Consider the following 12,964-nt stretch of genomic DNA (forward strand, 5'->3'; position numbering starts at 1 on the left):
TGTGTATAATGTATGCTCACTTCCGCTTTATTGCAGTAGGATTCTGTTTTCAGTTTCATGTTTTCCCTATCTTAGAAACTCACCTTGACATAACTTCTTCCACAGTAAAAAACACTGCCCGATAATATATTGTTTGTAGATTCTTAATTTGTTGGAAAAATTTCAATTAAGATAATTTTTTTTAATTAGTTGTGCTTAGATTTATGCAGATAGTTCGTCAAATATCAGCCAAATATTTGTCCCATCTCTAGTACCATGATACAACTTTTTGACTATTACATGCAAGTGGTATGATATTCTTGCTTATGACGGTTTTTGCACTCTTTCCTTAATCTTTGCTACAAACAACTAGGTGTAGATAGGTTCTTACAATTTCCCAACCCATTTTTGATACAGTGAAAATCCCATGTAACAATAATCGCCAATGTAACAGTATTGCTCTTCAATCCTGATGAGTTTTTCATAGTGTTAATATACAGTCCAATGCCGTTCTAACAAACTCCAAGAGACCGGAGAAATCACTTCATTACAACAAAATTTCATTATAAAGGAATTCTAGGCTTTTACATTGTTCTGCCGTAAACTTATCTATTAGATTAGAAAAGTTTTCGTTAAAATATATATATTTTTGCTATAACAATATTTGTTAAAACATGAATAGACTGTTTTTCATTTACCATATTCCCCCATATTAGTCAGCAAACAGTGAGTGACCAGCATGCTGGGAAATTTCAATGACAGATTCTGGAAAATAATTATCTTGTAAAAATCTATTGAATTGGCTGAACGCATACTGGGATCCTTATTAAAGCTTGTTTTTCTCGGCATGCTGGGAACGAACCAAACCCCCAGCATTTAAAAATCTGGTGTCCCTCAAGTTTAGTGGCATGCTATCTGATACAGGGGAATATACTATATAATGATAAATTTCTGTAGTCTCTTGAACATTTTTATGTTGGTGTTTCACTGGGTGTTTGTGTACTTTTCACATAGTATTGTACATTACTCCCTTCTATTTATACATTTTAAAGTTTCATGTTTGTTCTCACCTTTATGCCAAAGAAATTTAGTTACTATGCTTTCAAATCTTTGTGTAAGGAATTTTGGTTGGTTCTTTTTCTAAATCATTTTGATAGATTTATATATAATTAAATCTTAGAGTGAATCAGAAAATGCCAGCAGTGAGAAGATTGAAGAATTACTGTCCAAACTAAATAAAGCTCTTGAGGAAAAGGTTGGTTCATAGTTTATTTTTATGTTTTGTATATGAGAAATCGGGAAGTAAATAACATTGTTAAATTGTGTGTAGACTTTTACCAACCAAGTGTGTGATTACATTCAGTTAATTCAATGTTAATACTTAATAGGATACCACAAAATGAATCAATGTAAATGCATCCATTCAAAACAGTATAAATATTTGTTGATTAGACAATTCTTTTATTAAAAATTGTAATCATTATTAATGGATCTACACCTTCTATATAAATTTCATGATTAATGATAGTATAAGTGCTTTTCAAGCTTTCTTTGCTTCCGCCAAATAGGCTAGAAAATTAGGGGAGTTGAGTGTCCTCTTGTAATGGCATTGAAAATATTTTATGCAGTTAGGCGGGAATTACACAATAAAAGTTTTATAAACGTTCATTTATAAAACTTGAAAAATACAACCAATAAGGTGATAGATTGCATTTGCTAGAATGTTACCGATGCTCTTATTGGTTGCATTTTTCAACATTTATACAAGAACTTTTCACAAACTTTTATAGTGTAATATCAGCCCTTATACATAACTTCAGCTCTTCATATTTTTCAAGATTTTCTAAACTTGAGTAAATCTAGAAATAGAGCAGCTATTTTTATCTCTGCACTGTATCTAGAGATAAAGTTGTTTAATTTCTCTATTAAAAGAAATACAGATCCTCTATAAACAGAGAAATTTGACTTTATCACATCACAATATTATTTTATTAGATTATTTTTATACTAGATTATATTTAATAGATATTTTTACTTGAATATAATTTAAGTTAAAATAGAGGAAAAATGGAATTTTTAAATTTCGGGATTTAAATGAATGATTTAAAAAGGACCAAATGATTTAAACCTGGATTTCAATCATGAATGAAATCACTGAACAGATCTTGTTGCAATTTTATTTTCTACAACCAATACATTTTCATTGCAACTGCTTACATTATACACAGTGCCACCTATAGATAACTTGACACCCAGAAAATATAAATAAGTCTGTTGACTTGTGGATGTCAAGTTAGTGAGGTTTCATTTTATATCACCCTCCCAATTTTTGAACATTTGTCATGTACATGTACTTAAATCTACTCTATAATATAAAATCACTAACTCGAAAAGGGCCTGTTTCTATGCAATCGAAATTAGTGACGGAAGTGGCTGACGTTTTTGAGTGACAGAAATCAATTAAGATTTTGGGTCACTTTTTCATTTAACTCTAGCATATATCAGAACCAAGTTATGTGCATGTTCCGAGAGGCTTAGGCTCCCACATCCTACAGCAGAACCCTTAGGCTGGAATAGATGGTGAGCCCCCAAACCAGCTTTACAGGGGGCCCCTCTGTGGTTAATTTATAGTGTGAAAAAATCAGAAAGTGATAAGAATCGTTCCGGACCCTGTCAGCCCTGCCCTTGTGGGGATCATGCCGAGAGGTATGTAGATGTATAATATACAAATAACACCAGCCCAACAACACAGGTCGGGGTACCCGGGGGGATTACACATATACCTTCATGGGGAAGTTGAAAGATTTCATTTCCAGGGACCCTTGATGGATCTTGTTGTTTTCTTGCTGCTTTAACATTGAAAAATTTGCGATGGCGGAAGCCCAAGATATGTCCAGTCTGGGGGCCCCATAAAATTTGCGAATTCGGTCACGGGTGATTGAGGGTACCCTGGATTTTATTCATTGGTAAAATGAATACAAATGAACATTTGCCGTGGCACTCACAGGAGGATGTCCGACAAGCTTCCGAGTCAGGGACCCCTTCCATTTTGGGGGCCCTGGATGAATCTCATTCTTTTCTGTTATTTCACATCGTAAAATTTGCAACATCAGTAGCCCGAAATAAAGCCAATCTGAGGACCCCATTAAAAGTATGCGAATTGGTGTCCCGGGTCATTGGTTGGGGCCCTGGATTTTATTCGTTGGTAAGATGAATACAAATGAAAAATTTTCATGGCACTCGAAGCGGGGGATGACAGACAAGCTTCCAAGTCGGGGCCCCATGTTTACAGGTTTCATTTTGGGGTCCCTCAGTGAATATCATTCTTTTCTGTTTAACATTGTAAAATTTGCAACAGTGGAAGCCCAAGATAAATCCAGTCTGGGTTCCCCACTAAAAATCTGGGTCCCTGTTACTGGATGTGGTGCCCTGGATTTCATTTGTTGTAAAATTGATAATTTAAAATTTTCATGGCCCCCCGCTGAGGAGATATCCGACAAGCCTCCAGGTCAGGGCCCCATAGAATGTTCACAGGTTTCATTTCGGGTGTCCCTTGATGAATCTCATTGGTTTTTGTTTAACATTGTAAAATTTGCAACACATTGGTAGCCCGAGATAAATCCGGTCTGGGCCCCACTAAAATTCAGCGAATTGGAGTCTGGGGACCCCCATGGGCAAGTTTTCTGGTGGTACTTGATGAATCACATTTGTTTTTTTTGTTGTTTTATTGTTGTAAAGTTCGCTTCTTCAGTAAGGTGGTGCTTTCACGTGTCCCTTTCCATAGCAAGCTGATGAAGTGGGACGAAATAAACAAGATATGGTGTGAAGAGGAAAAAAAGGGGTTGGCCACTAAAAGGGGCCAGAGCCCCCCTAGTTTATATATATATATATATATATATATATATATATATATATATATAGGTGATGATGATTCATTATCACCGAGTTGAAACCGCTGAAGCTATAAACATGAAATTTGGTCAGTTTTTTTTATAATGTAGAGATTCGTTAAAAAGGAATTTTTCAAAATTAAACCCCAGAAGTTGTCTTAAGAGGGAGTTTTAAGATAACCAAATCTACGTGAGTGAAGCCTCAGGTATCAGCTAGTCATCTATAAATAAAAAAATTTGCAGATAATTTTCTATGAAAAGTATGAATTATGGGGAATGGATTTCGGCAGCGTGATTGCCGAAAGTTACAAAAATGTTAATATATATATATATATATATATATATATATATATATATATTTCATTTCTTAGCTTATTCAACCATCTCTCGCTGAAAAATTTCAGATATCATTCGTACTTATCTGTGACTTTCATAGTCCACAGATATTTTCCAGGCACCAAAAAGTGGAAAGTGACAATTAAATAAGTTAACACTCAGACTATTGTAACTCTGACAACAATTATTAAGTAAATGTTGAAAACCTCATGAAACTTGGCATATGTTGAATTACTGGGCCATTTAAGAGACATCTATCCATGAAGAGATATTGTACAGTGCAACCTTGATAATTTAAGATATATTTTTCCCATTATTGGCATAATACTAAATGTAATGGGAGAAAAAACTTGGCACATGAACAAATCCGTTTAAGTCGACTATGATTTATACCGCACTATCAGAAGTTGTCCATGTGTTGTTTAGTTTGAAAAATTTTACATTACTACTCATATTTTTAAAAAATTTTTTGTTTCTGCATTTTGTTTGTTGATTGATATGTATCAAAGATTCCCTCTTAATTCACATCTTTGGGTAGGCATTCCTTCTGCTGTGTGGAATCTGAAAATTCAACCTGTGGCCACAGATGTGAATGATTTCTGAAATTTTCAAGTGAGAGATGGTCGAGAAAGCTAGATCAAAATGTTTTAAATGAGAGGGGAAAAGTTATTGTTATTTCTGGCAATTGTATACTGCTCATTCTCATAAATAACAGATCTTCAGGCAGTCAAAAAATACTTCTTCCAGCTATTTCGGAATCATTCTCAATATGAAAACTTTTCATAGAGAATTGCAATCAGAACATTTTGCGAATTTGTTCATGATGGGATGTAAAATTCTCAACGATGATTCAGGCACATATGCATACATAAAGTTTTTCATAATTGTTAAAGGTGAAATGAAATTAAACCTTGTCGACTTAGGCAGATGTAAAGTTTGCATGTTTTTTGATCTTCTCAGAGTATTAAGTTTCCACTGTATATTTCCAACAGCGATTTTGCCATTTTCAGCATTTGTTAAATTTTTAAATTCAGAATTAGTGAATAATGGTTGTTTTTTTTTAATTTACTTCGACAGATGAAGTTCTCAAAAAAATGTGAAGAGTTGCAAGCTCAGCTTGATATAGTCTCTGAAGAAAAGGTTTGTTATCTTAGCAAATTATTATAGAAAATGAAAAATCAAACTTGTAAATTTTTTTTTGTTATAGAAAAATTGGTTCAAGTACATGCATACTGTTATATTTTATGTTGAGTGTGATGAGAATCAAATCGATTTGCTGTGTTCCACGTTTTGTTTTTGAATTCGGAAATCATAGATAAATGTTTTTTTTACCTTTCTAATTCAATTTTGCAGAGGAAGTTTTCAAAAAAGTCTGAAGAGTTGAGAACTCAGCTTGATAGAGCTTATGAAGAAAAGGTTAGTTATTTTAGCAAATTATTATAGGAAAATGGACAAAATCGCGAACATTGCTTTTTTTTGTGTTGAATGTGATGGGAATCAAATTTATTTCATTTTTTTAAGGAAGAGAAATCTTTACCAGAAAACAATGAGCAAAGACAAAGTTCTCTAATTTTTATTATACAGACCTGTTTTTCCGCTGCTTGGTATGTCAGTGTATTAATACAGTGAAACCTGTGTATAATGATAAACCTGCCTAAAGCTATGTTTTTTTTTTGTCCTGGCAGAATTCCTATTCAATAGGAAATAGCGCAAATGCTCAAACTGTTTATAATGATAACCTGTCTATAACAATATTTTTTCTATGTCCCTACAGTACCATTATAGACAGGTTTTACTGTATATCCCACCATATACATCAGTGGTTCATAAAGTGTGCATTGCGGCTCTTAGGGGCATCCATGTGTGTTCGACAAAGCAACTGCAATGTAGGCTGTGTTTGAGGACATAGTAATAGAGTTTTCACTGTACTTGATTTTTTTGTAATTTTACCTCTTTCCTGTGGTAAAAACCAAAATTTATTATTGTCACTCAATATTTACAGTTCTTAAGGCTTGTATCTTAGTTGCATGTGTTAAGGTTTCTTTTAAGATTTTTTCAACATTAAATCAGTGATACAATTTTTTTTACAGGATTACAGAGAAAATCAAGTGAATGATCTAGTAAGTGAAAAGCTTGAGGAGATGAAATTGCAGGTGATCGGACTTGAAACGGCTTTGAAAGAAAAGGTAATTTCTGAAGATCTAGCTTTTTATAAATAACTTATGGAAAATTTTTTTCAGAAAGGAGCTACACATGTCCTTAATGCTCAAACTGCTTGTATGGCACTCTGGTAATGACCTTTGTAGGTTGCTAAATTGCTTACGAAATTCAAGCAGCAAAAAATTTAGTTCTCTTGTACGAATGTTAAAATATAACTATTTATGAAGGTTAAACAGTATATTCATTAAATTTGTTGAATTTTTAACAATTCATGGCTCTAAATTTCACTTGTGGCCTTTCTGAGTAACATATGGAATACTAAATAAAAAAGTAATTCTATTTTGAATTTTTTTGTATTTCATGTGATTCAGGAAGAAACACTGTGTGAGAAAGATTCCGAGATACAGCAGTTGAATTGCAGAGCTGTATCATTGGATGAAGAGCTCAAGGATGTTAGCATGAAATTAAACGCTGTGGAAATACAGTTGAATGAGGAAAAGTACAAGCATATGGAAGCTATTCAAACACTTACTGAGGAAAATGAAAAACTGAAGTGCAAGAGTGAAAGATTGGAAGGAATCATCAAAATAAAGGTATTCTTACCTATTGTTACATTTGATATTTTTTTACAGGTATCCCTCGCTGTGATTTTGATAAGTTAATTTTAGAAATTGTCACCCACATAATTTGGTATATAGTTTGATTTTAATCTTAAAAATGTGCTGGCAAATTAGGAATATGACATAATTAGAATGACGATATTCATTGGATTCATTGATTTAGATGAGATGCTCAAATGTGGAAGAAATGCTCAAATTCATCTCACAAACTAGCATCTTCTAATGACGCATCAACAATACATCAGAATTTTAATCAAAGAAAATAATCCTAATGGATCTAGGGGGGAAAAAAAAGCAGTTTAACATTTTTAAAAAATAAAAAAATCCTTAAATTTTTTTTTTATGCTGTTATATTTTCTGGTGGGTACGCTTACCAATCCTAATTTTTCCGTTTTTTTCTAATTTGTTGAGTGGGGGCCCTGCCTTGTTTTGTCGCAATGCAATTCAGAAAGGTTTGGAAATACTTTTGAGAGATGGACAAACTCTTTAAGAACCAATAGTGTGAATTAAAAAGTGAATAGATATAATTTGAGAAGCTTTTGAAAAGGATTAATAATAATCAAAATGAAGAATTAATATTCTTATTAATCTTTTTAATAATTAAGAATACTATAATATGCATTTGAATTATATGAAGTAGTTAACTGAACTCATTAATAAATGGTACACTTGAAGCACCTTTGGCAATCTGCAAGATACATACCTAGACTTTTTGGCCCGTATTAGAGTGAAACCTTCAGAGCGGGAAGAGAACAAATTATTTCTACTGGTCAATGTACCAATTATGTTAATTATTATGCAGAGAGTCTCACAATTGACTGACAGTTTTTAAAATGGGATAGCAAGGAAACGGTGACAGAATATTTGTCATTCCTGCAGAATATAAATGAGAAGTTTGAATTTCAGAAACGTCATTCATCTTGCAAGGGGATGTATAATTATTAAAATTTAAAAATTATATGGATTTCCCGTGCCCAAAAAAAAAAGAAAGTTGTTGCCTTGTCCCGATGCCAACAAAAATTTTTTCACGATTCTTAGTGCAATATTTGCAGAGATATTTGAATTCAAAAATCGCAGTTGAAAGTTTGGAAAAAAAGCGTCCATTATTTTTGCCGCGTTCTTCCCCAGCTGTCCACTGTTTTTGAGTTCAAAAATCTCTGAATTTTTCACCTAAAAGCATTAAATATTTTTTGTTGGCATCAGGAGAGACAGGGCAACAATTTTATAATTGAGTTTTTGGGCACCAGGTGTAAAAAGTTACTTTTTTTTAAAATTTCATTTTAATAACTATGCATTCTCTTGCAACATGAATGACGTATCTGAAATTCCTGACTTCACACATTTTTTTCCGATTTGACTTTAATATCTGTCACCGTTTTCTTGCCATCCACCAGTCGAAATCCCAGCAGTCGATTGCGGGACACTCTATGAACTTATTAAAAAAACTTGCGATATTAATTGATCACTTTTTAACATTAATTTTTGCTATCAAATGTTTTTTTAGTTTTTCTGGAATTGTTCATATGTTTATGATAACCCTTCGAAGTTGCTGTTTTTTATAATACATTTATTTCTCACAACAGCACATAATTACCTTGATTATTATAACTAGAAAGCAAACATCGAAATTTTGGTCCTCACGCTGTTGTGTGTAGTGACTATTTTCTCTGCTGCTGTTTTTCAGGCGGTTGTCTCCAGTACCTGTGATCACATGATATATATGAGTTGGTTGACTTGACTCTTGGGGGGTCATTTGCGTGGGATGCCCCACACACTCCCTCCCCAGTGATTACGAGCAGTGTAGACAAACTGGAAAATGTGGGTCCAGATCGAGTGGTTCTGACTGGTTTCACAGCAAAATCAGGAGTGTCAGTCAGAGGTGCAATTGGTGCATTTGTAGATATGGGTAACGGCTCCACCATAGGATTGATGGGAAATGCCGGTTTAACTCTAGTAAGTCCATCAGTGTCAAAATGACACTGGGTACTTATGCGCTCGCTTTGCATGATTTTTTTTCTGAATTGAACAATTTTTTGTGACTTCGTCATTTTCCCTACAAAGCATACACAAAAATTTTCAAATCAATAAATATTGAGAAGTTTTAAACCCCGATTTACCTGGAATTTTCCGATGGTGTCATTTCAACACCAAGTTTAGAATGTGTTTGTTCCTTTCTTGGTATGATGTTGGTCAACCTTATTTTGTTGAAATGTGCCTGTCACACCTATCACCCCTAAATAGCTTTGTCCTATACGAATGCTGTTTTATTGGCTGTTCTGATATGGTAGTCCTTTGCTTCCCTCTTTACGTTCATCAGAAATTAGGATAATTTCTAATTCTACTAGAGCAAAAAGGGTTGCAGCTTAGAAGAAATTGCACATTTACTGAGAGATTTATCTGAAAATTCCTCAGGTGGATGATCCAGGTGATGAAATATTTGCATATTACGGTGAGACTTATTTGCATAACCATTCAGAATAAAATATTTCACAACAATGATATATGGAATCTGGCAACAACACAAAAGATAAACAAGTGGAGACCTAGCCAGTGTCTACAATATTAGGCTTATTACACATGGAGGTATTTCATAATGTTATTGAGTCCATGGCCCACTGATGCCATGAAGGTGTAATATTACACTTTCATGTATAACCATATTTGCAAAAACATTTATAATTTAAATTTACATTGCACATTTACTCTATCACATTTTCCCTGAGGTCGACGATAAATTTGTAACGTATCGTTAGATCCTTGGCGCAAAAGTCCACTTTTGATTCAATCTGATCGGTGGTTTGGGTTAAATATTTTGTTAACCTGATTGTGGTTATCGTACGATCAGCAATTGTGACAGACTCATCTGTTGCCATTCCTCACTCCTGTTGCCATTTTGGAGTGCTGATTGTTTCAATTTGAATATGTAAATTTTGCTGATATTTCAGCAGTGACATATTTTTTTGTATCCTGAGAGGTAAGGTATGGGTAATTTGATTATGGTGTGAAAAATACTGGTTACTTAATGCATAAATACTTGTTTCAAGTCAGTTGCGATCTGCTCATTCCGATTGAAGCGAACATGAAGCGAATTTGCTAATTAATTATGCGGAGGTGCTTTTACCGGCTGGTACTTTACAAAATAATGTTTACTTTGAGCTCTATTGCAGACTAAGTGGGGCGATCTCTTTGAGTAGATACAATATGGTCCTTTGCGTATGGCGGTTGTATGGCATATGTTGTTGCATTCCCAGATTCATATCAGATCCAAATTGCAAGACAGCAAAATGAAAACAAAAGTTACCTTTTTTTTCTACTATTAACAATTAAATACCTTTAACATTAACGATTAAGTTTGCCGGTTTGCTTGATGATATGAATAATTTTTCTGATATAAATATTTTATGAATTAAAGTTTTTATTACAATAAAATTTTCCGATCTCACTGAAAAGGTTCACAGTTCTCAATATAAAGTTGAGTATTTCAGTTCTCTCTTTGAAGATGGGAAATCATTGGCTTTCTTCAGGAACTGGTTTGTCAGTTATAGACGCGAAGGTACATCGTAGATGAATTGATCAAGTTCTCCCGCAGTTTCGCCAAACTGTCACCTCCAAGCCTTAGTGCATTGTTGTAGAGGATCACCCAGTATCCAGTCATTTTATTGGACGTTATCGATCACCACAACCAGACATTGTATCAACTTCAATTAGAAACAACTGCCAATCATATTAACCAGCAAATTCACTTCATGTTAGTTTCAATCGGAATGAGCAGATCACAACTTGAAACAAGTATTTATACGTTAATGAACTGGTATTTTTCACTGTATAACCGGATTACCTGTCCCTTATGTTTCAGGATATTAAAAAAACAAATCAAAGCTGAAATATCAGCAAAATTTACATATTTCAAAGTGAAACAATCACCACTCCAAAATGACAGCAAACCAACTGAGATGAGTCTGTTGCAATCACCAATCATACGATAATTGCAATCGACCTCCAGGAAAACAAAAAGGTTAATATTTATGCATATTCTGACAGGTAAACAAAATATTTAACCCAAACCACCGATCACATTGAATCAAAAGTGTACTTTTGTGCCGGGGGTCCAACGATACATTACAAATCCCCTCAGGATTCCCACCCACAATCTACGGGACCTCCCTTTTCATAATATTGGCGATTTGTGGGGGGGGGGGCCCTATGATGAGTTGACTGCAGTTGTGATGATGATGGTGGCTGGATTCGACACGTGTTATTTTGGAGTGTGACTTCAGCCATTTTGTCGGCTAGCACAGCAAGTTGATCTAATGGCTTACTGGAAACCAATAATGCTGCTTAAATACTTTGCAGTAAGTGTTGCATCCACAAGATGTGCAAGAACTCGTCAGTGACTTGTTGCCGGAGAGTTCTTTCATCTTTCGCAGCAATTGGCTTGGCTTTTGATCACCTGGCTGTAGCTCGTTCAAAAGTTCCTTGACTTTTTGATGTTCCATCGTGCTAAACTCTTTTATGAGACGATCTGACAAGGCTTTATATCAGTTGATTGCTAGAGGATTTAATATTAGATCCAAGATGAAAGATGGGTATTTTCTGTCCAAATAAGAAACCAAGGTTGCATATTTTGTGTCGTCAGTACTGATTCCACTCAGCAGAAAAAAAGCACTGTTGAATCCATAGTTTTACATTAGATTCCAAAAAGGAAGGCAATCTAAGTTTGATTTTCGCAACTTGAGCATTTTCCTCCGCACCATCGCATCAACTCCAACGGGAGAGAGAGAAAAGAGAAGGTCACACACTCACCAGGAGAGCAGAGAGAGAGAGAGAATGAATAATGCGTGGGTGAGAATGTACTTCAGGGGCTTTTTTGATGGAAGAATGTCATTGTCGTAACAACATACATAATAGAGGCTCTGGAAGAAAATTTTTCAAAAATTCACACACGCACATGCAATGAAGATGAACTTTCTAATGGTTATTGTTCCTTAACGTCGACGCTGGTCACCACTTCGGAGTCGTTTTTTATAATAACATTTATTTCTCGCGATGACACATAATTACCTTGACGATTATAACTAGAAAGCAAACATAGAAATTTTGATCCTCACTGTTATGTGTGATTGCCTGCTCTGCTGCTGTTTTTCAGATCCAATACCCGTGATCATGTGATACACTGGAGGTCGTTTGCATGGGATACCGCACAACCCAATCCTAGGATCAGAGCTATCTGATTCCCTCCTTCCTGGGATTGAGAAAAATTTAGGAAGCATTTATCCCCAGATCTGCTCTCATGAGAAATTATTCCATTCATTTTTTTTCTTGTATTGGAAAAGTGAGTTTTACTTAAATATGTAGTAGTAGACCTACCTGAACAGCAGTGTCTGTGTTTGTTTGGCATATATGCTAGTTGTGACAAATAGCATAGGAGCATACAAACACCCATAGAGATACACGGGGGAAGAGAAATGACTTGTAAAAGAACTTAGAGTAATAATAGTCTTCTTTTTTTCATAAAACAAAATGAAAATTTCAAGAATGAGATTGTTTTGCTATTCTTGACTTACAAGGTACATAATTGTACTCATTGCTCACATCTTCCCAACACTGTTTTATCATTTGCATTCTGGTCTCTTCCCCCCCCCCCCCCCCGGTAATGCTAATAAATTTTTACCTTAAATCGGTGTAAAAATTGGTTAGGCAAAAATTTCACTTAGTTTTAACGTAATGATGTGGGAATGAGTACAAGAAGTCTAGAACATAGCTGCTTCTCTAGACAAGGGCATTGACAACATTTAATTTTATTTCAACACTAGTGTTTTCTGATATCCTGAAATGAAACTGCATTGGACATTAAGGGTATTTCTACCTGATGCAGATTTGTTATTGTTTCTACTAAAGTTTTTCCCTCCAGTCATTTTAATCCAGTCACCTACATTTACCGGTAATTTCTGATGTGCCAACTCTCCGGACTTAAGCGGG

The 12,964-nt window shown here is 34.6% G+C and overlaps 1 protein-coding gene across 3 annotated transcripts in view; it reads left to right on the forward strand.

Annotated features, from left to right (window-relative positions):
* The window catches only part of LOC149077096 (uncharacterized), a 114,655-nt gene that overhangs the window by 32,997 nt on the left and 68,694 nt on the right, over positions 1-12,964 (forward strand). For all 3 annotated transcript variants that reach the window (XM_089244827.1, XM_089244828.1, XM_089244829.1), the window contains exons 14-18: positions 1,160-1,234; positions 5,283-5,345; positions 5,559-5,621; positions 6,296-6,391; positions 6,737-6,958. In XM_089244827.1, the coding sequence (XP_089100953.1) occupies positions 1,160-1,234; positions 5,283-5,345; positions 5,559-5,621; positions 6,296-6,391; positions 6,737-6,958 (519 nt within the window). The remainder of the gene's footprint in view (positions 1-1,159; positions 1,235-5,282; positions 5,346-5,558; positions 5,622-6,295; positions 6,392-6,736; positions 6,959-12,964) is intronic.

This window comes from Pholcus phalangioides, unplaced genomic scaffold, assembly GCF_987345545.1.
Source record: "Pholcus phalangioides strain wild (caught in Gottingen) unplaced genomic scaffold, Ppha-v1.0 ptg000015l_1, whole genome shotgun sequence".
NCBI lineage: Eukaryota > Metazoa > Arthropoda > Arachnida > Araneae > Pholcidae > Pholcus > Pholcus phalangioides.